At 44.7% G+C, this 26122-nt stretch overlaps 1 protein-coding gene across 1 annotated transcript in view; it reads left to right on the plus strand.

Annotated features, from left to right (window-relative positions):
• Positions 1-3946: 3946 nt before the first annotated feature.
• The window catches only part of MAP3K3 (mitogen-activated protein kinase kinase kinase 3), a 33192-nt gene continuing 11016 nt past the window's right edge, over positions 3947-26122 (plus strand). Inside the window, exons 1-12 of the mRNA XM_058820390.1 lie at positions 3947-4169; positions 10455-10576; positions 11921-12010; positions 13257-13297; positions 16226-16325; positions 16936-17049; positions 18267-18387; positions 22479-22612; positions 23393-23454; positions 23847-23914; positions 24145-24237; positions 25060-25251. Coding sequence (XP_058676373.1) covers positions 4166-4169; positions 10455-10576; positions 11921-12010; positions 13257-13297; positions 16226-16325; positions 16936-17049; positions 18267-18387; positions 22479-22612; positions 23393-23454; positions 23847-23914; positions 24145-24237; positions 25060-25251 — 1141 coding nt within the window. The 5' untranslated portion in view covers positions 3947-4165. The remainder of the gene's footprint in view (positions 4170-10454; positions 10577-11920; positions 12011-13256; positions 13298-16225; positions 16326-16935; positions 17050-18266; positions 18388-22478; positions 22613-23392; positions 23455-23846; positions 23915-24144; positions 24238-25059; positions 25252-26122) is intronic.

Here is a 26122-nt window from a genome sequence, read left to right on the forward strand (position 1 = left end):
TGAAAATACTTAAAGAAACCCTCTGGGTTAACCCATGCACAGCAATGGCTGTAGAGAAAAAGTGGCCTCTGAGATTATTCTGGGGCTGTGACTGGAAGAAGCATTTCATTTTCAGCTTTTTCATTCGTGCTGTTTTAGAAACAGTCCAGACTGTCAGCTCAGAGGAAGTGAGGATCTAAAAGCATATCATATTTTTAACGTTCTTCCTCCCCTTCCTTCTCTAATTTTGCCATTCCAAAGGCAGAACAGCTTCTGGTTTTTCAGCAGCTTCAGAGCCCCCTCTGCTGGAATGCTGCTGGCAGCCAGGCCCAGCCCTGGGCCACAGGACAGGTACAGGTGCCCACCTGCTCCTCCTGGCTGGGAAAGGCTGTTGCAGGTGTGTTTTACAGGACTTTCTCAGGATTCACATCTCTGCTGGGGGAGAGATGCATTTGAGGCCATATTTATCCTGCCATGCTGTCCTAGAGTTTGGTAATGATGACAGTGTTCCATTATTTTTGTTTTCAAAGCTGAGAGCACCACAAGGAATTTTTAGGAGAGGCAGAACTGCCTGGGATTAATGAGATTACATCTGCTGAAGACAGCGCAGAACCTTTCAATGCATCATTTGAAGACAGGATAACCCATCCCTGGCAATGTCAGGCCAGGCTGGATGGAGCTTGGAGCACCCCGGGACAGTGAGAGGTGCCCCTGCCATGGCAGGGGTGGCATGGATGGGATTTAAGGTCCTTCCAACCCAAAGCATTCAAGGATTCTCCGGTTCTGTTTACAGGGTTTCCCCTCCTCACTCCCTGCTGTGGCTCTGGAGTCCAAGATGTAGAATAAGGAAGGTTTGGCATGGGACAAGGCTCAGCCTGGAGCCTGCTCTGCTCCCCAGGAAGGATGTGTCTACCCAAACAAGAAGGGAAGCAGGAAGGAAAGAAGAAATAGTACATCTGATAGCAAGGAAAAGGGGCTCTTTGAGTCAGGTATGCTTCAGAAAATGGAAATACTACCAAAATAGAAAATAAGATGATGGCATAGTGATTAAGACACTAGGAAAAGGTGCCAAGAGCTAAATCCCAAAGGTCTACTCCAGACTTCCTGTGTAACTTCTGACAAGTCACTGTCTCTCTCTGCAATGCCCTTAAGTCCCTAAAATAGGGATTACACTTCCTTTCCTTAGCTGATGCTGCGTGACAGCGTTAAAGAATTGGGCCTTATAAAGTTCCTTTAATACAAATGGGCTGACTGGAAACAGAGGAGCTCCTGGAGAGTCTCTGTGAATATCTTTACTGATGATTTTACGTTAAATGAATAAATTCAAGAATTAAGCCTGTTCTGCAGTTGCTGTTTACAGGAGTGAAGCTTCTCTGCTGGAAAGCTGCAGCTTTGGAAGGATGTGGACAATCAGGGTGGAAAACCATGGAATATAAAGTAAATAACCTGATCCTCATCAGGAACTGTAATGGCAGGGCGAGGAGAACTGGGTTCAGACTGATAGAGAGAAGGATTTGATGGGATATTTCCTCCCTGGCAGGGTGGGCAGGCCCTGGATCCCTGGCAGTGCCCAAGGCCAGGCTGGGCAGGGCTTGGAGCAGCCTGGGACACTGGGAGGTGTCCCTGCCATGGCAGGGGTGGCACTGGGTGGGGTTTGAAGTCTCCTTCAACCCAAACCCTTCTGGGATTCTGTGATTCCAGCATAGCATTAAGTACACAGTAAAAGTCAGAAAGGAATTATTAATTTTTCTCAAATTACACAAAAAGGGGGCACTTATTTTGGTAGAAAGTTGGATTCTAGTTCAGGAAGGATTCACCAGCTTGTCAGGGACCAAAAAAAAAAAAAGTGTGAGGGTCTGTAGTGGTCCAAAAAAAGTCCTGATGGCACTTGCATGTAGATAGTGATGTGAGAATGTCTGTAAAATGGGGAAACCACAAACCAAGAGATAAATCTGTTGGTTTACACATTAGGCTTGACAGGTGGGTGAAGTGACGAGCTGTTAAGGACAAATCATTCTATTTTCAATCTGGTAAAAGGTGCAGGGAAGCTTCAGTGGAATCCAGACACGCTGGGCAGTGGGAGATGGGAAGAGTGAGTTCCACCAGGGTGGGTGTCCCTGCCATCTGCCAGGAGCTGCTGCCTCCTGTCACAAGCTGCCACTCGCTGCTCTAATATCTTTTGGACCCAGCAAAGCAAGTTTCTGCACAAAGGACATGGAATCAGTCTCGTTTAGCAGGACAAGATAGGCAAAAATAGCAAATGGAGTGGTTTGAAATCAGGGCTGGTGCAGTGGGGAATTGATACTGAGTTTCTGCCTCCCAGGGCATGGAGTGGGATCTTACCTCTCTTAGAAAAGCCTTTTTATAATGATCCTGGCACAAAGAGCAAGCATTAAAATCAAATTTGGTGATGAACCAAAGTGGGAGGCTTTAATAATATGAGGGAACTGGAGTGTCTTGGAGATTGGAGAACTGAAGAGTGAGAAATAGAGATGAGATTAAATGTAGCAGCAGAGAGTGCAAGGATGTGAATTTATGGACAAGGAGAAATCTGTGGAGTGTTTTATTGGAAATTAGTGAGGAAAGGAAACTGAGATGTAGTGGTTGGTAAAGGATAGTGATAAGCCATCATGAAGCTGTGAAAAAGCATGTCAAAAAGTGGTTCCAAGATCAATAGTGATGCTGTCAAATGAGAGAGGAATTCAAATTGGAGCAGGGACAAAAAGCTACCAGCTTGATACCACAAATACAAGACTTGTATTAAGAAGGGGAAGTGGCTGGGTGTGTGGATCCCTTTTCCTATTTCTGTGTCGACCTCGTATGACACTCTAAGAACTTTTTATTACCTTGACAGTTAAAAAAAATTAAAATAAATTATGTGACAGATGATGTTGTCATGTTTTGACTAAGTCCCAGATCCCTCCTGATGGGTAGGTTGATTCCTGCACTTGTTCACACTTTTGAGCAATTTCCCTTTCCAGTCTAGTTTTCTTCTCCATGTGTCTTATCCAGGTTCCCTGACCCCTCTGACATTGCTGCCGTGCTGTTTGTGAGCAAAGCCACTCCCAGACACCGGGCAGATGGAGAAGCAGCAGCTGGAACATCTGCTCCAGGTGGGGTTCCCAGCTGCAGGGCAGCCCTGGCCACCACGGGGAGTCAGGGCTGGGCTCCTTTCCAAAACAACAAACCCCTTCTGCCGGTTCTTTGCTGGAAAACACACCATGGAAATGCCATCCTGCAGGTGCGATGGACACACACGGGGAAAGAGCAGGCTGGGTGTTGTTTAAAAGGTATAATTTGATTAAAACACAAGGAGAATGAGATGCTCTTTAAGGTCCCTTCCAACCCAAAGCGTTCCTGATTCAGTGGAATTCCTGGGTTAGACTGGGTGATGACAGCAGCACATGGTGGTGTGTGAACGGAGTTACCCAGCAGTTGCATCAGACATGCAATCATGCAATCTAGCATGATTTTTTAATTCTAATTCATTAGTTCATTTGAAGGGGGCATTTCTTCTCATTCACCCTGTGGCAGGATTCCCGGAGGTGCTTTACTGCAGGTACAGAACGGGCAGAAGGACAAAATTCCATTTTTCCTTTTCTATTCTCTTTTCTGGACCCGGCCCCGCTGCCTGCTCGGGGCGGGGCCGCGCCGACGTCAGTCATACTGATTGACAGCAATAAGGGGCGTGGTTTGCTATACCCCGCCTCCTGATGGGGGGCGTGGCCCTGCCGCGGCGCAATGGGTCCCCGTGATTGACAGCCGGCTCCGCGGGGAGGCGGGGCGGGCGGCGCGGCTCCTCGCGCTCCCATTGGCCAGCCGCGCCGTCGGGTGTGCGCCCCGGCGGCGCCGATTGGCGGGCGGCGGCGGGCGCCGCTGTGATTGGCAGGAGGCGGCGGGTGCGCGGCGGCCGCCGAGCGGTTTGTTTTGCGGGCGGCGGCGGCGGGGCCGGCCCGCACGGACCGGGGGCACCGGGACGCACCGGCAGCGCCTGCGCCCTCCCGCCCCCGCCCGCCGCTCCCGGAGCGCGGCCGCCGGGAGGAGGAGGCGGCGGCGCGGGGCCTGGGAATGTGGCGGCGGCGGCGGCGGCTCTGAGCCCTCCCCCTCGGCCCGGCCGCCATGGAACCGCGGCGGTGACAGCGCCGTCCCGCAGCGCCCGCCGTGAGCGGGGCCGCCGCCCGCAGACATGGGTGAGGAGCGGCGGAGAAGCCCCGGGAGCCGGGGCCGCGTCATGGGCCGGGGCCGCTGCGGGCGGGAAGGGGCGGCGGGGGCTCGGCCGGGCCCCGCTCCGGGCCGCTGTCGGTGCCGCGGGGCCGGCGCGGGCGGGCCCGGCAGCGGCAGCGCCGCGGGGAGCGGTGGATTTTCAAGGATTTGGTTAAAATGGTGAAAATCGGTGTTTACCGATACGTGCGGTGCCCCGGGCCGGTAGCGGACTTGGCCAGACGCACCGGCGGGAGCGGCGGGCCGGGCTGAGCGCAGGGGGCTCCTCCAGCCTCCAGAAGCTGGCTCTGCTTGAGACGGGAATTGTTCTGCTCGAGCTTCATCAGGGAAATTTCTGTTATTAAAATGTAGTTTGGGAGTCCATCAAAATAGATTTTCCTTTATGGAGCTCCCCCCGAGTTCTTGTTTGCCATTCTCAGCCCAGACAGCAACATGTAAAAACAAGCAGGGGAGTTGGAAGAACTCTTTTTCAAGGGGAAAACGTTGTTATGAGGAGCTGCCGTGACTGAATTGGATTGATTAATTCAAAATAATTTGGATTTGGACTGTATGTTCTGTATAAAGAACTGCTTATGGAGGGGGTCTTGTGCTTCCTAATTATTTTTCAATTTAGAGGTGCTAGAATTAAACTTTGAATTACTCTAAACCAGAACTTACTCATACTTGCATATTGGCAAGGAAATTCCTGCTTTTCTAAGTCTGGAGTTTCACGGTTTCATGGGCTACAACTTAAATGTTTCTTCCCCACAACCAAATTTGGTTTTCCAAGACTCTCCTTCATTTAGTCTGTGTACATAACTAACTTTTATACTTTAAATTCTAAAAGCATTGCAAATGTTATTCTACAGCTACTTCAGTAACTCTTTACTGTGTTTTGATTCGGTAAATACCACAAATTCATGCAAAATCATTGCTAGATTTCTCTGCTACAAAGAGGAATAGTGTAATCCACTCTGTTTAGAGCAGCAGGGTGCTTCATAAACTTAAAATGGTTTAGAAGTAGGAACTTGGGTTTCCATGAAAGTGTTTTCCAGTGGCAGTTGGACCTGTGTTTGTAAACATGCGAGCACAGAATGAAAAAAATACAATTTCATGGACCGCTCCGCCATAGCGTTGTGCGTACCATGGCAGAGCTGCGAGCAGATTTTCCCTTTGCAATTCAGGGCAAAACCTGAATTCATTCAGCAGCTGTGACCAAATAATCTGATTAATAGCGGGTGATGGGTTTACACGATGCTCTGACTCTCTTTGCTGTGGTGTTTGACCCACCTGAAGGATGTGTGAGTGCTGCTGTCAGGGTTTGCAGTGTTGGTGTCAGCGGTGCAGCCGGCGCTCACCTGAGCGGATTTTGGACGATCCCTGAGGGTTTTTTCCCTCCTTGGCAGGCTGGAGAGCAGGGACCCGGAGGCCTGAGGTGTGCAGGGCTGCCTTTGGGGAGCAGGCCCTGCTCCCTGCAGCCTTCCCCTGCGCCGGCTTTTCCTGCCTGTGTCACTTCCTTCCCTTGGCTCACACGCACCGAGGGAGCGGGGCTGAGCCTGCAGGTTAGCGCCGGCTCAAATCCCAAATCCCAGCCCTTCCCTTAACCTGTGGGTGAGAGCAGGGACCCTGAATATATCCTGCAGTGATATGCCTCATGGAGAGCCCTGATTTTTCCTCTCACTCTGCAAACCAGGTTGTTAGTGATTTCCTAAAGCTTGCACACAGCAGCATTTTGGTACTGCTAAAACTGCCCACAGCAAAGGACTCAAAATGAAGCTCTTTTCAATGCTTTTTTGAGACCTCTAACATGGACACAATTTGTCTAAAATTTCCTCATTGCCCCCAGATCTGCCAATCACTTACCCAAACCAGCTTTGCTGTTGTGGTGGTAGATAACAAACACACAGATGTGTTAACTTCTTTCTCTTTTCCATGATATGGGATCATGTGTCCCACTGTGACACCATCTAAAACATGATCCTGGCCTAGGGGGGTTCACAGACATATGCAGATACTTCTGCTGTTCTAACTTTGTGATTTTTTTTTTGTTCTTTTTCTAAACTGTTTCCATTTCCGACTTGTTCAGACCTGTGTAACAAACCAGGGATTGGTAGAAGTAAATGCTTTGTGGGGAGGAACAGCTTTCTCTGTGAGCAGCAGTTCGCTTTTATCGGAGTTAGAAAAATCCTTGAGTGTAGTTTTTAAAACATGAAAAGCATTTCCTGGACAACATCTTCCCCGCACAAAGCAGAACTGTGTTTCCCAGACCTACTGGAGACCAGGCAAAACAGGGTCTCTCAGTGCTCCAAAAATTGCTTCATTTTCATTTGTAGCAGCTTCTGCATTGTGCAGTTAATGTAAGGCTGCTCCACGTGCTTCTCCAAGTCAGTCTATGGAAATGCTCTGTTGGGATGGATCTAAAGAATATTCATGCTTCTCAGGATTAAATCCATCACACTGCTGTCCTCACCAGGTACACTTTTTCCCTGTGCAAGCTCAGGTCAGTATTTGACTTTATTTTATCCTTTTAAGAGATAAATACTCTGTCATGCCCTACCTCATCAGCATAGGGATGAATTACAGGATGTATGGTTTAGTAGTAGGGAACCAACAGCTCAGTGTAAGACTGCTAAAAAATGTATAATAAGATTTAAACTCAGCTGAAGTTGTTCCATCCCCTTTGTCAGGACATTGTGTTCCCATTTTATGAAGATAAATAATATTCTGGTGTTAGAATGACTGCAGTGAGTGAGATACAGAGCTTGCAGGGGTTTGTACAATATCCTGAGTTGGGAGGGACCCACAGGGATGAGTCCAGCTCCTGGTCCTGCTCAGGACACCCCAGCAATCCCACCCTGAGCCTGAAAGCATTGAGCTCCGGTGTTTGCCAGATGCTGCCCTTCAGAGTTTGTGTTGGAAACTCACAAATTGCCTCAGCTAATAAATAAATTCACTTCACAGCCAAGCTGCAATCTGTAATGGAGAGCACACAGTTGGCTGGATGTGTCCTCTGTGCCACAAGTGAGTGGCTGCTGTCACCACACAGCCTGGAACCTGGGCTAGAACACCTGCAGCCAACCATTGATCTTTGTTTTCCAGTGATGATGCTGTTTAGAGCAGAATTCTTATTCTCAGACCTATTCTTTGATGGATTTGATTTCTTGTCATCAGCCCTCAGCTATAAACTGCTTTCATAGCTCGTTTGCTTCTTGCCCAAAGGAACTCTGCCAAGACAAGCTCTTCTTCATCCTCCTGGTATCTGGCCAAACCCAAACTGCACTGTAGTGGAAAACTGGTATCCCAGCTCTTCCCTGAGTGTTTTGGGTGGTAGGAACATCAGGGATGTTCCAGGCCATAGGATGTAGTATTTTTATTGTGCAGTTTCAGCCTTTGTCTGCCAGGTGACTCCAAGGCTGTTCTTAATACCATCAAAAGGAAAGAACACCAGCAAATTGGAGACACTCCGGTAAAGGTAAAAGGTTAAATGTTCAACTGTAAAGTTGGACACTTAAAAAAAAAAAAAAAAAAAGGAAAAAGTTGTGCCATTGCCTACCTGGAACTTTAGCTTCATTCACAGCTGTTTCTTCCCATTTTCATCCCACAAGGGGTTACTTAGTGCTGAGATAGATCCCAGCACTTATTTCCTTTGGCTGATGTGCTTCTCAAAAAGCAGCCTCTTGCTTTGGTTGTGTTACTTACACCACTTGCTTCTTTTACATGCAGTTGGAATGTCCAGGAGTGCTCTCCCTTCTCCACTGCCACAATGTGCTTATTGTCTCATTTGGCTTGTCTTGGACAGCAGAGATTTGCTGGGTTTTGATTTGGATTTTTTTATATTCTCTGCTCTGCATTCCTTTTTTTAAGAATTTTTTTTCTGTAATTAACACCTTCTGCAGATGCATTGGGAGATTTCCTTCTATTTCATGATCTGGTCTAGGCTTGATGTTTCTGGGGTAACACTGTGGAGTCCACAGTGGATGTATCTCAGATGTTGGGTGCTCTCAGGACCAAGTTAGGACTTGGTTCCAGTGCCTGAAGAGAGCCTGCAAGAAAGATGGAGAGAGACTTTACAAGTGGACAGGACACAGGGAATGGCTTCCCACTGCCAGGGGACAGGGATGGATTGGATGTTGGGAAGAAATTCCTCCCTGTGAGGGTGAGGATGCCCCTGGATCCCTGGCAGTGCCCAAGGCCAGGTGGGACAGGGTTTGGAGCAGTTTGGGACAATGGAAGGTGTCCCTGCCATGGCAAGGGTGGCACTGGATGGGCTTTGAAATCTCCTTCAACCCAAACCATTTTGGGATCCTGTGAAAGCTAAAACAGACCTGGGCAGAAACTATTGGTTTTAGCAAAGATAATCCTAGTGTGACTTCTGTTCTGACTGGGACTTCAGCTGTTTCCTCCTTACAAAGAGGTGTATTTTTCCCATTCTGCTTTTAACTTTGAGCAGGATCTGCTCCCTGCGTGCTTTACAAGCCGTATGTGTCCCACATCTGTCATCTTTAAGCATTGCGAAAATCTCGTTTGTTATTCAGACATTGATTAATTATGAAGCCAGTCTTCTGCATAAAACATGAGCTGACTGCTTTGGAGAGTGAACAAATGCACGACACAAAATTGCAGAAACAAATCGTCCCACTGAGTCCCTTTTACAGGGAGGTTCCAGTGTGAGCCAGTCCATCCTTTGATGTTCAGCAGCTGTTCCCAGGACAGCTCTTCCAAATGCAAGTGATTACCTACCAAACCAGTGCCATGAATCAGGGATGAGTGTGTAGCCATGGTGGATTCTTAAAATTGAGTTTCAATTATTTGCAAATCTGCTTCAGAAATGCTCATTTCAATTTGAACTTCTCAAAGTGACAGAGTGAGGGAAGAAAGGAGGGACTGTGATAACTGATAACCTCATCTGGCTCACATCACTTCCAAAAATCCCAATTATCAAAAAAAAAAAAAAGCTTTTCTTTCAAATCTAGGGTTCAGGTCCTCCCAAACTCTTTTAGAAAGGGCAGATTCTCCTTGGCATGTCCAGAGCTGATCAAATCATTACTTCAAATTCCATGCCTAAGTAATGCCTTAATATCAGGAAGGATTTAGCTGAGTGTATTATTTGCCAAGGAAACAACACTTTATCCCTAAAACCTTTTAGAGTCTTGATATGTGAGACAGCAGGCAGGCAGTGCAGAGGGCAGGAGCGTGCCAGGACAGCATGAGGTGCTGCTTTGTTAGGTGTGGCAGCCAAGTGCCCAGTGCAGTCCCACTTTGGACAGAACTGCACTTGGCAGCTTCCTTTACCTTTTGCAATATCAAGGAATTTAAAGTCCTTATCCTTGCTCAAGGAAAGGATTCATTTCCATAGCTTCTTCTACCATCCGTCACAGCTACTCTGCATTTCCCTCTTTTTTACATCTTTGTTTTTATCTCTTAAGCACAAAATTCTGCTGTGTAGCGCTTCTCAAAGCAAACAGGCAATGGGAGAGAATATTTTAAATTGGTTACATCAGGGATCTTCAGAAGGTAATTCTTAGTCAGAGGAACATACAAGGAAAAAAAAAATCAATGTGTGTTTTTATATTGCTGCAAGGCAAGAAGCCTTGAATTGAACCTGCTGCATTGTACTGTGCCAGCAGACAGTGTTCCTAGTGCTGGACAACTTGAACCTGCTCAGCAGATCTTGAAATCTCATAAAATGGTTTGAATTTTATTCCATCAGCTTGTTCTGAGGAAGGAGAGGAACGTTTTGGGGTAATCAGTGCAAGTGGATTTGTGTTCACAGATACTCCAAGATGAATCTTTGTCCCGATTTTCATGTCTCTTTCTGCTGGCCGTGGTTTGTTCCACTAGCAGGCAAGAATTCAGAGTTAACATGACATAAAATGGGAAAGAACAGACTTTTCCCAGGTTTTCCTTGGCAGAAGCACATCAGCTTGCCCTTCCTAAATGACCTGTGATGGTCTAGCAAATCTGTCCAAGTTTTACTGTTTGTTGTGAAGACTTTTGAACAGAATTAGGGGCTGGGGATATTCATTCTCATCTGTACTCTGCCCAGATCCTTCTGTGATATTGGACGAGTGACTTAACATTTATCTGTCATGATATTCATTTAAGTTTGGGCTTTTTTATGGCTAAATTAAATCACATTTAATTTGCAAAGATCCTAAAAAGGATTGCTGTTCTATGAGCCAGCAGAAAACCAGTGTAGAAGTGCCAGAGCTGCAGAGATGTCATGGTTGGTGCTCACCCAGACAACTCACTCCTGAAATTCTTGTGCATGACAGATGAACAAGAGGCCTTGAAGTCCATCATGAAGGACCTGGTGGCACTCCAGATGGGCAGGCGCCACCGCCTGCCCGGGTATGACACCATGAAGAATAAGGACACTGCTCACTCCAACAGACAGGTAAAATGGTTTGTGAATGCCTGAAGTGGTCACCTGGGGCTGGAAGGACAGAGCAGGTGCACAGAGGGTCTGACTGGCTCAGATCCTTGGCTGTGTCCTGTGCTTCCAACAGCCAAAGCATCAGATGGGAAGTAGCTCCTTGATCCTGCTCAGGCTGTGGCAAATATGGTAGCTTTTATATTTTTATATAAGATTAATGAATATCATATCATATATATGCTATACATTTGTGTAGTTTAATAAAATATTTAGTATATATTGCATTATACATGTATGTATACTGCATTCTCCCCATATGTGTTTTTTATGAGGCTTGGTCTGCCTCATAAAAAATATAATGAATATCATGTCATATAAACTGTATATATTAGATATGCTATACATTTTTGTAGTTTAATAAAATATTTAATATATATTACATTATACATGTATGTATACTGCATAAACTGTATATATTAGATATGCTATACATTTATGCAGTTTAATAAAATATTAAATATATATTACATTATACATATATGTATACTGCATAAACTGTATATATTAGATATGCTATACATTTTTGTAGTTTAATAAAATATTTAATATATATTACATTATACATGTATGTATACTGCATAAACTGTATATATTAGATATGCTATACATTTATGCAGTTTAATAAAATATTAAATATATATTACATTATACATATATGTATACTGCATAAACTGTATATATTAGATATGCTATACATTTTTGTAGTTTAATAAAATATTTAATATATATTACATTATACATGTATGTATACTGCATAAACTGTATATATTAGATATGCTATACATTTATGCAGTTTAATAAAATATTTAATATATATTACATTATACATGTATGTATACTGCATTCTCCCCATGTGTATTTTTTATGAGGCTTGCTCTGCCTCATAAAAAATATCATGAATATCATGTCATATAAACTGTGTATATTATATATGCTATACATTTATGTAGTTTAATAAATATTTAATATATATTACATTATACATGTATGTATACTGCATAAACTGTATATATTAGATATGCTATACATTTATGCAGTTTAATAAAATATTAAATATATATTACATTATACATATATGTATACTGCATAAACTGTATATATTAGATATGCTATACATTTATGTAGTTTAATAAAATACTTAATATATATTACATTATACATATATGTATACTGCATACTCCCCATATGTATTTTTTATGCGGTTTAGTCTGCACAGCTAAAAATTGGTAAGCCACACTTAGCAAGTGACTCTCTGATTTCACAGTCATATTTCCATTTTTAAAGTGATTTTATTCTTTTTTAAAGAAAAAACACAATGCCAGCAGTCCCCCCCTCTTGGGCAGCCCTGCAATAATGAACCAGTGTGCCTCTGCAGTGGAAGAAAAAAAAATTCCAGTAAGAAAACCAACTTCATTTCCTTATTAGCAATTATAAATTAGTAATATGTCTCTGTGCAGTGACTTCATGTTATTCCTGTGCTGTTTTGTGCATTGTTCCTTTATTGATCAATTAAATGGGTTCTCTTGATTTTTTTTTTTCATTTTGGAGTAATTCTAGACTAAGTTTTTTCTCTTCCTACATGTAAAAACCACTCTTTAAAGTGACATGTGAGTGCCCCAGCTGCAGCTGGTCACTGCTGGGATTGGAAAAGTTCATTTTCCCTGGTCCAGCACTGCAGGAATTCCGTGTGCTCCCAGGGACTCCGTGGGTCCTTTTGAGCTGCATTCTTGACCACTGGGCCTGCCAGAAACTTCCTCCAGCTAAAGAGCATTTCCTGGCCACGTTTTTTTTTTGAAGTTCCTAGATGTATGATTGCCTATTGTCTGAGGCTTTCACAGATGGCTTAATCTATTCCAATCACATAAATTGTGCGGCACAAATGATGGAGTCTTATCAAGAGTAGATTTTTCCCTTTTATTTTTATCTTTCTGACCTAAATTGGGATTTGAACTTCGGTGTCCAGAGTTGAAAGTTCAGCTTGTTGACTCTTGCATGCCACCCAGCATCTTCTGAGCTTACAGTGACTGCACAGGTTGCACAGTCAGTGCTTTTAACTATCAGATGGTGGTGATGATCCCTTTGCTGAAACCTTAGAACTTTAAAAGGTGACACAGAATCAGCCTGTTTGTAACTCTGAGTTTCAGGGGCTGCATTTTTGCAAAAGCAGAGATTTAGTCCATGTCTTAAGAGTAAGGAATAATAAATAGGAATAAAAATTCAAAAATAGGAGTAGGAATAAAAAATGCAGCACGTTCCCTCTCTGTTTCTTGACATGCATGCTTTGAGCCTGCTTAAATAAAATTGCATTCACATTAATAAGCAATTAGGACTGAATTTCAATTTTTTTCCATGCAGTGTTAAAGATAGATTATTTTTTTTCAAATATTATTCCAATGTCCTCTGTTTAAGTGTCAGTTTACAAAAATTACAGCTTTGTTTTTACCCCTTTCCTTGTCTTTCTCCTTCAGCAGTTTCTCCGTTCCTCACGTGCTGTGTTCATGTATCAGCCCGTTGTTTCCACAGTCTGCTTCAGCTTCCATGGGGAAAGTTAAAATACTGAAATCATAATATGGTGCATTTGTGTGCTGTTGTGTGTGCCAGAGTTTGATTGTGAGCTCACCTTTTGTTCTTTCTCCTGCAGAATGATGTCAGGATAAAGTTTGAACATAATGGGGAGAGACGGTAAGTTGGCCTTCACTGCTTTGATTCTTTGCTTGGCAGAATAATTTAGTAATCAGTAATTTAGCTTAAATATTTTGTTGGCTTTGCTTTCCTTTTTCCTGAATGGAAATCACACAGTGAAGGCAACAACAAACAGCTCACACCCAACTTGGTTATTTTTAGAGATCAGTGTGTCATAAACACTGATTTATTTCCATAACATTTATTTGTAAGTGAGCATTTTTAAAAGATGTCCAGCCTGAAAAAAATTAAGCCTGAAAGTCTTATTTCAGATATGTTCCTATTTTGTTTCATTTAACTGAAACCAAATGAAGCTGATCAAATCAGCATCATTCTTTTCTAATTCCTCACTTCTGATGCCCTGTCACTATCACTGCCCTGCTGTGATTGAGCAATAGATACAGCAAAGAAAGATTTTTATTATTCATTGGTGTAAGAGCTTCTTTGTTATTTCCTCTGATATTTGGTTTTGAGAGACATTCTTTTACAAGAAAAAAAACCCAGAAATAACTGAAATAGCAGTTTCGGTTTTTACAGCATTGTTTACAATGGATAAAATTGCTGAAATATTTCAAAGTAGGTCCCAAAAATCCTCTTATTTGCCATCAATTCAAGAGGAACTCTTGAAACATTTAATGGCTCGTGGCTGTGTGAACTCAGGAGGGCTCCAGGCTTGTCTGTGGTCTCTGGGTCTGCTCTCATTGAGGGAAAACGTCATCTTGCTGCTGGGCTATAGTGTCCATATTTTGGAAGATATTTATTGGGTTGTAAGCATGAATGTGTGTACCATCTTGGGAGATGATTTCTCTCAGGCCAGGCAGTATTTCCATCATGAAGTAGTTCACAATTTCATCATAAAATGTAAATTTAATGTCAATGGCACAGGACAAGTTGTTTGTAGTGATCCTCACAGCCTGTTCTAGCAGAGGTTATTGGCCAGGTTGTTGAAGCTCCTCCTTTGTCAGATTTTGGGATTTCTGTTAGGAAATCAGAAGTGTTCTTTGTTGGCAAAGCAGGCTGTGGGGAATAATTTCTACTCTTCCTCAAAACTTGAGCTGTTTCTTTCACTGAAATCCTGTGTGAGGAATTCTGTCAGTGACTTCTTGTGCTGTGGGAGAAGTTTCACAGGTAATCATCACTGGGATTTGCTTCCTGCTTTGTCAGCCAGGTCTGCTCAGCACTCTTCTGTGTCAGGGGCTTTGTGGGGACAACAACAGAGGCACAGTGGGACATGTCACAATTCCTTGTCACACTGTGTCAGCACAGGGGAACTCTGCTGTCACCACAGGCTTATCATCTTGCCTGTCTGCTGGGTGCATTCCAGGGGGCAGAAGGGTTTTCTCCTGTTTTTTTTTTTTTTTTTTTATTTCTAAAATGAAAAGGTTGATTGTGTGTCAGTGTAATTATGCAGTTGTGCTCGCCTGAATTCCCTGCTCCCAGCACAGTGTGCAGTTCCAGACAGGGAGCTTGCACCAGAATGTCAGTGTGTGTGCTTGGTTTCACAGGAGCTGCCAGATCTAACCACAAATATTTAAGGTGGTCAGGCAGGAATGGGCTCCTTAAACCCTGCAGTCCAGGATTTTGTGTTAGAGGAGTGCACAGAGTTTTTAAACTAATAAAATTTGTGGCACCTGAGAACAGCTCTGCTTTTGAAAGCATTGAGTGTAGAATGGGAGCCTTTATAAGGGACTGAGAGCCACATGGCATTTGTGTGGTGCCAGAGCACTGTGATTTCATGTATGGGTTTCTTAGGAATATGTAGAAAATGTTATTGTGGGCAGCTTTTTAACAAGGACAATTATTTCCAAAGAGCTGAATGTTGTAGGTCTGGTGGTAAAAAAACCATTCATGGGAAGGGCTGAGGAACACAAGGGTTATTTCAAACAAAAGCTGCATCTCTTGAAATGATACCCAGGGCTGATGAGGCTGTGTGGATGGATGACTGGGAAACTGAACCTTCTCTCCAAAGCACAGGTTCATCCCAGAGCCAGAGAATCCCAGGATGGTTTGGGATGGAAGGGACCTCAAAGACCCAGTGCCACCCCTGCCAGGGCAGGGACACCTCCCACTGTCCCAGGTTGTTCCAAGCTCCATCCAGCCTGGCCCTGGACACTTCCAGGGATCCAGGGGCATCCACAGCTTCTCTCTGGCCCCTCTCCCTCCCTTTCCCCACAATCTCCTGTGAGATGATTCAGGGTCTCACTGAGTTGGACAAGAACAGGTCTTGAGTTTCCATGGTCCGTTCAGTAGCTTGGAAGTCCAAACAGTCCCTTGATCATTTGTAGTGTGCTGATGTAGCAAAAGAAATATAAAAAACCTGAAAGTTTTTTCATTGCAAAAGATTTTTTTTTTTCTGAAAGTTAACTAGCAGAAATCGCATCGGAAAGAACGCTCATCTTCCAGCTGAGGATAAAAAGTATAACCAGATATTTTAATAGTTCATGTGTGAAAAGGATCTTGGATTGTTTAGCCTGGAGAAGAGTAGGCTCAGGGGAGACCTTGTTGTATCCTGTTATTTCTGCCTGGTGACAGGTTTGTTAATTGGTGCTCACAATCCAGCTCTTTGTGGCAGAATCTCATCTGTGCCAGAGCAGGTGGTATTTTTTAAGCCAAGGTGCACAGGGCATTTGTATCCTGTTATGTGAAAGACATTTATTCAAAAAAAAAGGATTCTTTTCTGCCCAGGGACAAAGGATTCTATTTGAAATCTCCAGCTGAATATTGCATTTTGACAAACTGTATGGAAATGGGCCAGAGATCAATAATTCCTTATTGAAATAATACATACAAATTTAAATTTGAAAGGTTCCCTACTTGCTTGTGGATGAAAGGAGACCATTCAGATGTGGTTTTAGTGGTTCAGCCGTGTGATTTGATTGCATTATCAAGTGTATCTGTGGATGAGGCAGTGGCTCTCTTCCCTCCCAGGATTATTCCGTTTGTCCGTCCCGTGCGCTACGAAGACGTGCAGCAGAAAGTGAAAACAGCTTTTGGGCAGCCCCTGGACCTCCACTACATGAACAACGAGGTACTGACCTTTCAGGGCTCTCTGTGTGACACCTCCTTTCCCCAGCACAAATTCCCCACATGGAAATTTAATTTTTGGGTCTTTCTTTAATGCATACCGTTGCTGAATCCCTGATCCAAAGGCAAATGTGCTGATCCTGATAAAGCATCTCACTGATGGGTGTGTTGTACAAACATCAGCATCTTGTTCCTTTGTTCTGTGTTGCTTAGGACACTCTACATGAAACCAAATTTTCACTTGATCATTAGTTCTGGATTTATAAGTATTCTGAGACCATTTTCTCATCAGAAAGTCAGGGGCTGACAAGTCCCTGCTCTTTGCAAACAGCAAATCCAGGTAGCAATTCATATTTTGTGGGTTATGCTTTAGAGGAGTTTGCATTAGGGTCAGATATTTCTCTGACTTGGGAGGAAAACCTCATTAAAAAGGACATTAAGACAGCTTTGGGGTGAAAATTTGTGGAATAACTGAGCAATCAGAATCCTGTTTGACAGTCTGGTGTTTTTCTAATGTTTGTTTAAATACCCATTGTATTTAAACAACCCATTGTAGAAGTAGAGTTTTTTTCTGTATTTTCTAATGATTTTCTTCCATGCTCTTTATCGTGCAGCTCTCTATTCCTTTGAAAAACCAAGATGACCTGGATAAAGCTGTGGATCTCTTGGACAGGAGCTCAAATGTGAAAAGCCTGAGGATACTGTTGCTGTCCCAGGACAGAAACCATGTGGGTAACAACTTCTGGGACTGCAAAATCAAGGGCTTTACCCCTAAGACTCTGAAGCATGATGGCAGCATTAACTGAGTGTGACAGGGATTATAAAATCACTGTTCCCAGGCACAAATGCATGTGTTTATCCTCTTTGCATTGGCTCAGCTGTATGTGTCTTTTTTGTGTTGGGTTTTTTTCCCTGACTTCAGCAGCTGTTTGGGGGCTAAAACATTGCAGCTTTTTAAGCAGGGTGACCTCATTAGCACCTTTATCCAGCTCCCATGGACCTGCCCGTGGTGGAGTTTATGTGACTTAAATCAGACTCTTTCCTTACTCCTTTCAAGTGTGTGCACTCATTAAATGTGCAACCATCCAGTAATTTAATGTTGAATTAAAGTATTTGAGTTGTTGCACCTTTGCCTGTCATGTTCAAATAATTTTCGGAAGTCAGAATTTATTTCCTTGAGGTGTCTTTGGTTATGTTCTTTTCAAATAAGATAAATTCTGTAGCTCAAGAGGAGGGGAATATTACACCTTCTTGTAAAATTAGGTGTGTTGGGTCAAGGTTAAAATTGAAAGTGTCTGCAGGTATTGAGCCCCTGCTTTAACACAGAATCTCAGTGGCTTGGGGGAGGTTTCAGGTGTCTCATTCCTCTTCTTGCTTTGAATAAGATGAGAGCTCTGTGGAAAAATTATCTTTAATTAGATAATATCTGTGTAAGTTCAGGAGAAGGATGAATAAATTCATCTTGGCATCTCCTGACTGTTGGTGCTATTAAACTCTCCAGAATTTATTTTTACTTAGTCTGAGTTATGAATTTACTTTTTAAATGCTGTGGGGAGTCGGGTTGCTTCTGAAACAGTGCAAGATTCAGAATTTATCTCTGCTGGCCAAGGTGGCTGATGGAAATTTGAGGTGCTTCTGTGTTCTGGTCTCAGGGGGTGACAGGAGCCCCTCAGATAATGTCAGACACAGACCTGCAAATCATGCACTTGAGTTGAGCTGCACTTGTTCTAGTTCTCTGACTCCTGTTTTACACCCTAATTGTAAACCTGGCTCTTTTGCTGTCTTTTTGTTTGTATTTTCTGAATTAATAAGATTTCAGGCTCTAGAACTGTTGCTCAGCACTTTCTTGGTACTAAGCATAATATTTTTTTTTAACTGTGTCCAGACTACTTGAGCTCCTTCTTCTCACTTTATTTTGTTTTATTCTTTCCATTTTACCCAACAGAGCAGTTCTTCACCCCACTCTGGACTGCCCAAGCAAGTCAGGATTAAAACTTCCCAGTCTGTAGGGGATGTGAGCACACCCTACCAGCAGCCAGAACCCAGAAGCAGGCATCTGTCTGTCAGTGAGTATTTTTGTCACTTCTACATGTTTTTGTTTGTTGAAATGTAGCTTTTGGGCACTAGTGTTTATGGTAGAGCATTTAGGAGAGCCATGAGAAACTGAAAGGTTATTCTGGGACAAGGCAGTTCATTTTCAAAAGCTCTTAATATGTTTACAGTAGAATGTTTCAAAGTTCCTTGCTAAACTGTGGAACAGCTGAGGAGCTGCTAAAGGGGATGTCCCAAAGCCAGAGCCATTGTGGTTAGAAATTTGGAAAGCTGATGTGAGTCTATTGAGCTTTTTATTTAGATTGGCAATTTCAGTTCACGTAACCTAGATTTGATTTTTTTTTATGTTGGGCTTTGAAATCTCTCCTGACTCCTGCAATCAAGCATTTTGCTGGGAATTACTCTTGCATATCCAGCTAGTGTCCTGCATTCTGAGTTGCCTCAAGTTTCACTTAATAGAATTATCAGCACAAGACAAAATCAGAGGTGCACAAAAGATAATTTAAAAAATCAGAGTAATATGTACCTTTGTCTCGTTTCTTTGGGTTTCTGTTAGCCCAGTGAATTCCTGTTTGGGGGAAAGGTTCATGTAAGACTTCTGTAGTTTTTATGACTTCCATCTTTGGCAGATTTGTCTGATTTCTCCCAATTTCTGTGTTACAACCTATTCTAACCAGGCAGCACAATTCAAATCTGTTTGTGAATGATTCTCAAAGCTGTTAACCTTTATATGAAAAACTAAAACATGTAAAACACCTTCAAGTATTTATGGGCCCCAAAAAAACCCCAGAAAAGTCTGTGGTTTAGGGTTTGACTCCTTGGTGTGAGGCTCCATGAGCAGTGAAGGTGCAGGAGGAAGGTGAGGGTGTGAAGGCCAGAGCCTGAAGTGCTGCTCTGCATAAACTATTTCTGTTTCAGAAAGGAGAGAGGGTAAATTTTGCTGGAAACAGAAGCAGAGGATGACTCTGTTTGTTAGAGCAGATATTTGGGGGCTTGTCACAGCCAATGCCTGAGGACAAGTGATGCAAGTCACACAGGGCAGTGCCAGGAGCTGGGAATGTCAGAATTGTTTTGTTTGCAAGTTCTTCACTCTAGCAAAGGAGTGTTTCAGTTCCATTAACTCTGTGAACTTGAGGCAGAATTATTACACGATTTTAGATCAGCATTTGCAGTTAAAAGTATTAATTAATAAATCAGCTTAAACCACAACAATCTCCATACTGGGGAGGCCAAACCAGAGTTGGATCCACACTGCTCTGAGCAGAGGTAACAGTGAGTGAGCTCAAAGAGAAGGACTTGTGAACCAGAGCAGTGGTTCTTGGTGTGGGACTTGTCTAACAAACCTGCTTGTAACCTGTGGAGAGTTTGCTGATCCCCTTCTGCACAATTTGCTTTTATGAAGCAGCAAACAAAGTACTGAAAGCTTGTGAAGTACGTGACTGAAACAGGGACAAAAAGACTTTTGCTATCCTTCCTAGTTTGAAGTTAATAGGCATAAAAAGAGCAACATTCCTTGGTCCTGAGAAGTGGTATCCATGCATGTCTGAACACCATGTTTCTTCTATAAAAAACAAATTGAATGCCAAATTTATTTCATTTAAAATATATCTATATATATTTTTCTTTACTGACATTCTGAGGTATCCAGGTAATGGTGCCAAAGCCAACAGAGTGTGTAGCAAGTGTCTGTCATGGGTGAACTGTGCAGTGATAAGGGGCCCCAGTTTCACACTCTTTCCTCCTATCCCAGCTTATGGATGCTTTCTGAATAACTTGTCATTCATCAGTCAGGAAACCTTTGCTTTTATTTTCTGAACGTGTCAGAGCACCAGGCTGTTACATTATGAGAGTTCCAGTTGTGTCAGAGGTCTGCTGGTAATTTGGCAATAGCTTGGTTTGCATCAATTTCTTCTTCCTTCTCTTTTCCTGTCTTTGGTTTGGAAGAGGAAGGTGCCCTGTTTGCTGGTGTTAATATTCTCCAACTCATACCATGTCACACAATTAAAGTCCGTAGCATTGTTCAATAAAGCTTTTTGCAGGCAGGAGAGGGACCTGTGTGGTTCCTGAGCTCCAAACAGCCTCAGCCTCTTGTCACCAGCTCAGAGCTTTGGAAGTAACGATAACTTTTATTTAAAAGTAAAAAAAAAAAAAAAAAAAAAAAAAAAAAAAAAAAAAAAAAAAATTACTAAGCATTCTGGCAGGGCTTGTGTTTTTTCCACTCACTTCCTTTGATATACATGGATTTAGTGCCGACTTCCTTTTCCTGCCCAGGGATGGGGCCTTTCCACAGCAGCCCCTGGGCCGGTGCCAGCGGGCCGGGCTGGCTCTGCCCGTGCCATCTGTCGGAAGGAGTGAAAGTGCTCCAGGGCTGGGGCAGCCCAGGCCCTGCCAGGGTTATGCCACCCCTCCAGAGGGCTCACCAGCCCTGGGAGCTGCCTGGGACAGCAGGTGGTAGCTCTGAGCAATGGATTGTGCGCTTGACAATCTTGGTTTCGTGATCTTGGAGGTCTTCTCCAGCCTTAATGACCCTATGATTTTATTAATCCCTTTTTTTTTTTCATGTAATTCCTCCCTCTTGCACTCTAAGCCATGCCAGCATTGTTCATTTTCCTTCTGCAGCCCCCTGAAAGTTTTGTGCTCTTCACTTCTCCCAGCTCTTCGCCTTCGCTCTTCATTACAACTTCTATAGAAAATATTTTCCTTGGGAGAATATTTGCTGATCTTTACCCATCTTTCCTAGCACCTGAGTACACACAGTTAATTAAAGACAGTGTTGTAAGGAGCACAGCTTGAGGGCTGATCTCCACCTGCTGCCTCTGGCTTCATGTGTGACCTGGAGCAGATTGGCCTGGACCACAGCAGTCCTTGGAGCCCACAGTGGGAATTGGTGGCAGCTGCAGGTGGATAGGTCACTGCAAAAAAGGGTTTTTTTTCTTCCTGTATCTAGTTTCATCTTCTTTGAGATCTGCAAGGAAAAAATAAACCCTAAGAGTGAAGTTTCTCTCAGTAGGTAGCACAAGAGAAACTCTTTAGGTAGTGCCACTAACAGATGATTAAACTGGAATTATGCTCAGAAGCTTGAGCAGAAGAGGTTAGAAATAGATGGCTGCTTTATCAGGAGCTTCAGCAATAATTACTTAGCATCTAAGACATCAGTACAGGTGCACATCAGGCAGTTTGGTTTCACAGTCTGTCCAGGCTGTGGGGTTCACTCTGGGGGGGATAGAGGTGTGGTGTGGAGGCACTGGGAATGGTGCACATCAGACAGGTTGGTTTCACAGACTGTGGGGTTCACTCTGCAGTTACTGTGGGTGGATAGGGCTGTGCTGTGGTGGGAATGGTGCACAAAAGACAGGTTGGTTTCACAGACTGTGGGGTTCACTCTGCAGTTCCTGTGAGAGATACAGGTTTGGTGTGGAGGCACTGGGGATGGTGCACATCAGACAGGTTGGTTTCACAGGTCTCATGTCTGTCCAGGCTGTAGGGTTCACTCTGCAGTTCCTGTGGGAGGATAGGGCTGTGCTGTGGTGGGGATGGTGCACATCAGACAGTTTGGTTTCCCTGTCCAATGTCTGTCCAGGCTGTGGGGTTCACTCTGCAGTTACTGTGGAGGATAGAGGTTTGGTATGGAGGCACTGGGGATGGTGCACATCAGACAGTTTGGTTTCACAGGTCTCATGTCTGTCCAGGCTGTAGGGTTCACTCTGCAGTTACTGTGAGAGATAGAGGTTTGGTGTGGAGGCACTGGGAATGGTGCACATCAGACAGTTTGGTTTCACAGACTGTAGAGTTCACTCTGCAGTTACTGTGGGGGGATAGAGGTTTGGTATGGAGGCAGTGGGAATGGTGTGCATCAGACAGTTTGGTTTCCCTGTCCCATGTCTGTCCAGGCTGTGGGGTTCACTCTGCAGTTACTGTGGAGGATAGAGGTTTGGTATGGAGGCACTGGGGATGGTGCACATCAGACAGTTTGGTTTCACAGGTCTCATGTCTGTCCAGGCTGTAGGGTTCACTCTGCAGTTACTGTGGGGGGATAGGGCTGTGCTGTGGCAGGGTGGGTGCTGCAGCAGTGCCCAGCAGCAGGCTGAGTGTGTCCCTGTCACAGGCTCCCAGAACACGGGCCGCAGCTCTCCCCCGCCCGGCTACGTCCCCGAGCGGCAGCAGCGCATCGCCCGCCAGGGCTCCTACACCAGCATCCACAGCGAGGGCGAGTTCATCCCAGAGACCAGCGAGCAGTGCGTGAGTACCCACCTGCCCAGGGGTCCTGCTGGCATCTGGGCCCTCCTTTCCTCTCCCAAATATTCACTGGCTCTGGTTGCATCCACACCGTTAAGTGGTGAGGCGCGCGTTGTCCGGAAAGTTGTGGCTGCCCCATCCCTTAGAGCAACCTGATCTGGTGGAAGGTGTCCCTGCCCATGGTAGGAGGTGGAATTGGATGACCCTTAAAGTCCTTTCCAACTCAGACCATTCTGGGTTTATGAAAGTGCTGCTTTGTGCATTTAAACAGCTTCAGATTGTAGCTGTGTAAGTTCAAAGCCTTTGTTGGGCTGCCAGAAGCCATTCCCTGTTCTGGGCATTGCCCCTCCAGCTCTGACTGAGCAGTTTTGGTGCTGTCACACATGTGACAAGGTTTCCTATTACCAGGTTTGTGTGACCCGCTTGCTTTTGAAACTCTGCTCTCCATTCAGAAAAGTGGGAAGTGAGGCCAGAGGGCGACTTGCAGGTGGAGGCAGCAGCACCAGCAGAGACTGTTCCTGGAGCCAGTTAGGATCAGTTCAGCACAAGGCTGCTAAAGCTTGCATTTTTCACAGCAGAGTCCTTCAACAACTAAAGCAGTTCCTCAAATTTTATATGAACCTAATTTCTGTGGGAGATAAAGGAAAATTATACATTTAAATAGGCTTAGACTCCCTTCTTCAGCTGGACATCCTGCAGGCAAACACTCATGGGCTCTGCTTCTCTGTCACAGCCTCTCCTGAACTGCACTCATGTTGCTGTGTGGTTTCTTCTGTGTTGCAGATGCTGGATCCTCTAAGCAGTGCTGAAAACTCGGTGTCAGGAAGCTGCCAGTCCTTGGACAGGTGAGCAGCCAGGTACAAATGTACAAAATGGTGAGAACGTGAGTGTTCAGGTGGAAATGCCAGTTGTACTTACATAAAATCCTCTTTTCTATCTCATACATTTTCTTGGAGGGAAACAAGAGCTTTAACAAGAGCATTAACTATGTCTTAAGGCTGTGTTATTTTCTGGCACAACCACAGACCTGCAAACTGGTGCTTCAGTAGCTTTAAGTTATAAATACAAAGTTTTGAAGCGAGCAGCCTGTGTGGAGCCGCCCCTCTGAGAACATCTGGCTGCAGGGTATTTAAATCTCTTCTAGACAAGGCTCTACTTGTTCATTTAGAAAATAAATCAACAAAAAAAAAAACCCCAAACAACAGCAAAACTTACTCTCGCCTTCTTTCTCTATTAGCCCTTCTTTTCGGAAGTCACGGATGTCAAGGGCACAGAGCTTTCCTGACAACAGGCAGGAGTTCTCAGGTATGTCTTTGCTACAAAGGTTATTTGACCCAGACACTTTCTGCTCTTGGCTGGCCGCCCTCCCTGCTTGCTGGGATTGTATAAATAGAAGAAGTGGGGACACGATGATGGAAAGGCTATGAAGTTATTTATTGCCCCTTCCTAAGAACCTGCTGTTACAGGAAAATTCCGTTATTGGAAGTTATATTTTTTTGAAGGAGCCTCACTTTTGTCTTTGCTTCTCCTGGCAGACCGTGAGAATCAGATCTATGACAAGGCAGGCAAAGGTGGCACCTACCCTCGGCGCTACAACGTCTCCATGCAGCACAAGGACTACAACGATGGTGAGTTGGTCTCACATTTGGCCCCACACCTCCCATTCCAGGCTGGGGAAAAAAGGTGAGGCAGTGGCAACCTCTAAACAAGGGTAACTCCTATTTGGTGAGCCTGGTCCTTGCAATTAGTGCTGAGACTCATGCTGCATGATGCCACATTTTCATGGTTGTTGTTTGTAATTCTTTTGTTTACTTTGTAGTTCTTTGTCCTTTCTGGTGTTATCCAGGCTGAGTAGGGAATTGAGGACATAATTGTTAGACTTGGCCCTATATAAGTACTTTCCTACCACAGAGATTCATTATACTTTGCTAATTTGCATTGCAGACTTGCTTCTGGGTCTTTTAAATATAGCAGGGACTTAAAGAATTGCATCTCTGCTCAATCAGATGGCTTTATGCAAAATAATCTCTCAAAATTTCAGGAGGTGCAAGTTGGCATAATCTTTATTTATGGTTTTTATTTGCAAGTCCGGGCACAGAAAGTCATTTGCAAGTCCGTTATCTAGAAAGTCATTTTGTATGTAGTTGTTAACGAAACTCGGAGCCTGTAAACCAGATTTTTCCTTTGGAAGGTAAGTTTAGATCTTACAGCACTGAGGGCATTACAAAGTGTTCTCTGCCTTCAGCTTTGGGAATGATCCAGGGCTGTACTCAACTCAGGCAGCAACAGCCCTGAGCTGTTATATTTTTGCACCTCATCTGTTTGGCAGCAGATTCTGCTCCATGGGAACAGAGCAGAACCTGGGATTTCTCTCCCTTCTCCCCACTGCTCAGCCCCCAGCCCTCACCTCCCATTGCAAACATTTATTTAAGGATGTTCCTTCTCCCCAGGCCGGAGGACGTTTCCCCGGATCCGACGTCACCAAGGGAATCTCTTCACCCTGGTGCCCTCGAGCCGCTCGCTGAGCACCAACGGGGAGAACCTGGGGCTGGCCCTGCAGTACCTGGAGCCGCGGGGCCGCCTGCGCAGCGCCGACAGCGAGAACGCGCTGGGAGTGCAGGAGAGGAACATGGCCACCAAGTGTAGGCTGGGCTCTGGGGACAGGGAGGGCTCCAGAGCCGGTGCAGTGCCACAACCTGGCTGTGACAAGCCATTCCAACCACCTCGTGTGTAGCCGTGGTGTGTCCTGGCTGTGACAAGCCATTCCAACCACCTCCTCTGTAGCCATGGTGTGTCCTGGCTGTGACAAGCCATTCCAACCACCTCGTGTGTAGCCATGGTGTGTCCTGGTTGTGACAAGCCATTCCAACCACCTCCTCTGTAGCCATGGTGTGTCCTGGCTGTGACAAGCCGTTCTAACCACCTCCTCTGTAGCCATGGTGTGTCCTGGCTGTGACAAGCCATTCCAACCACCTCGTGTGTAGCCATGGTGTGTCCTGGCTGTGACAAGCCATTCCAACCACCTCGTGTGTAGCCATGGTGTGTCCTGGCTGTGACAAGCCATTCCAACCACCTCGTGTGTAGCCATGGTGTGTCCTGGCTGTGACAAGCCATTCCAACCACCTCCTGTGTAGCCATGGTGTGTCCTGGCTGTGACAAGCCATTCCAACCACCTCCTCTGTAGCCATGGTGTGTCCTGGCTGTGACAAGCCATTCCAACCACCTCCTCTGTAGCCGTGGTGTGTCCTGGCTGTGACAAGCCGTTCCAACCACCTCGTGTGTAGCCGTGGTGTGTCCTGGCTGTGACAAGCCATTCCAACCACCTCCTCTGTAGCCGTGATATTTCCTGAAAAATCCTTTCCTTAGGATCCTTATCCTTAGGAGAAAAAATCCTTTTTTCTCCTGAGAAGCTGAGTGGCCTAAGGAACAAAATGTAAACAGTAATTATCTGCTGCCGTGGAATGCAACAGGTGGATCAGTGATTGGTCTCATGTGGTTGTTTCTAATTAATGG

This window comes from Ammospiza caudacuta, chromosome 27 (assembly GCF_027887145.1).
Source record: "Ammospiza caudacuta isolate bAmmCau1 chromosome 27, bAmmCau1.pri, whole genome shotgun sequence".
In the NCBI taxonomy this organism is placed as follows: domain Eukaryota; kingdom Metazoa; phylum Chordata; class Aves; order Passeriformes; family Passerellidae; genus Ammospiza; species Ammospiza caudacuta.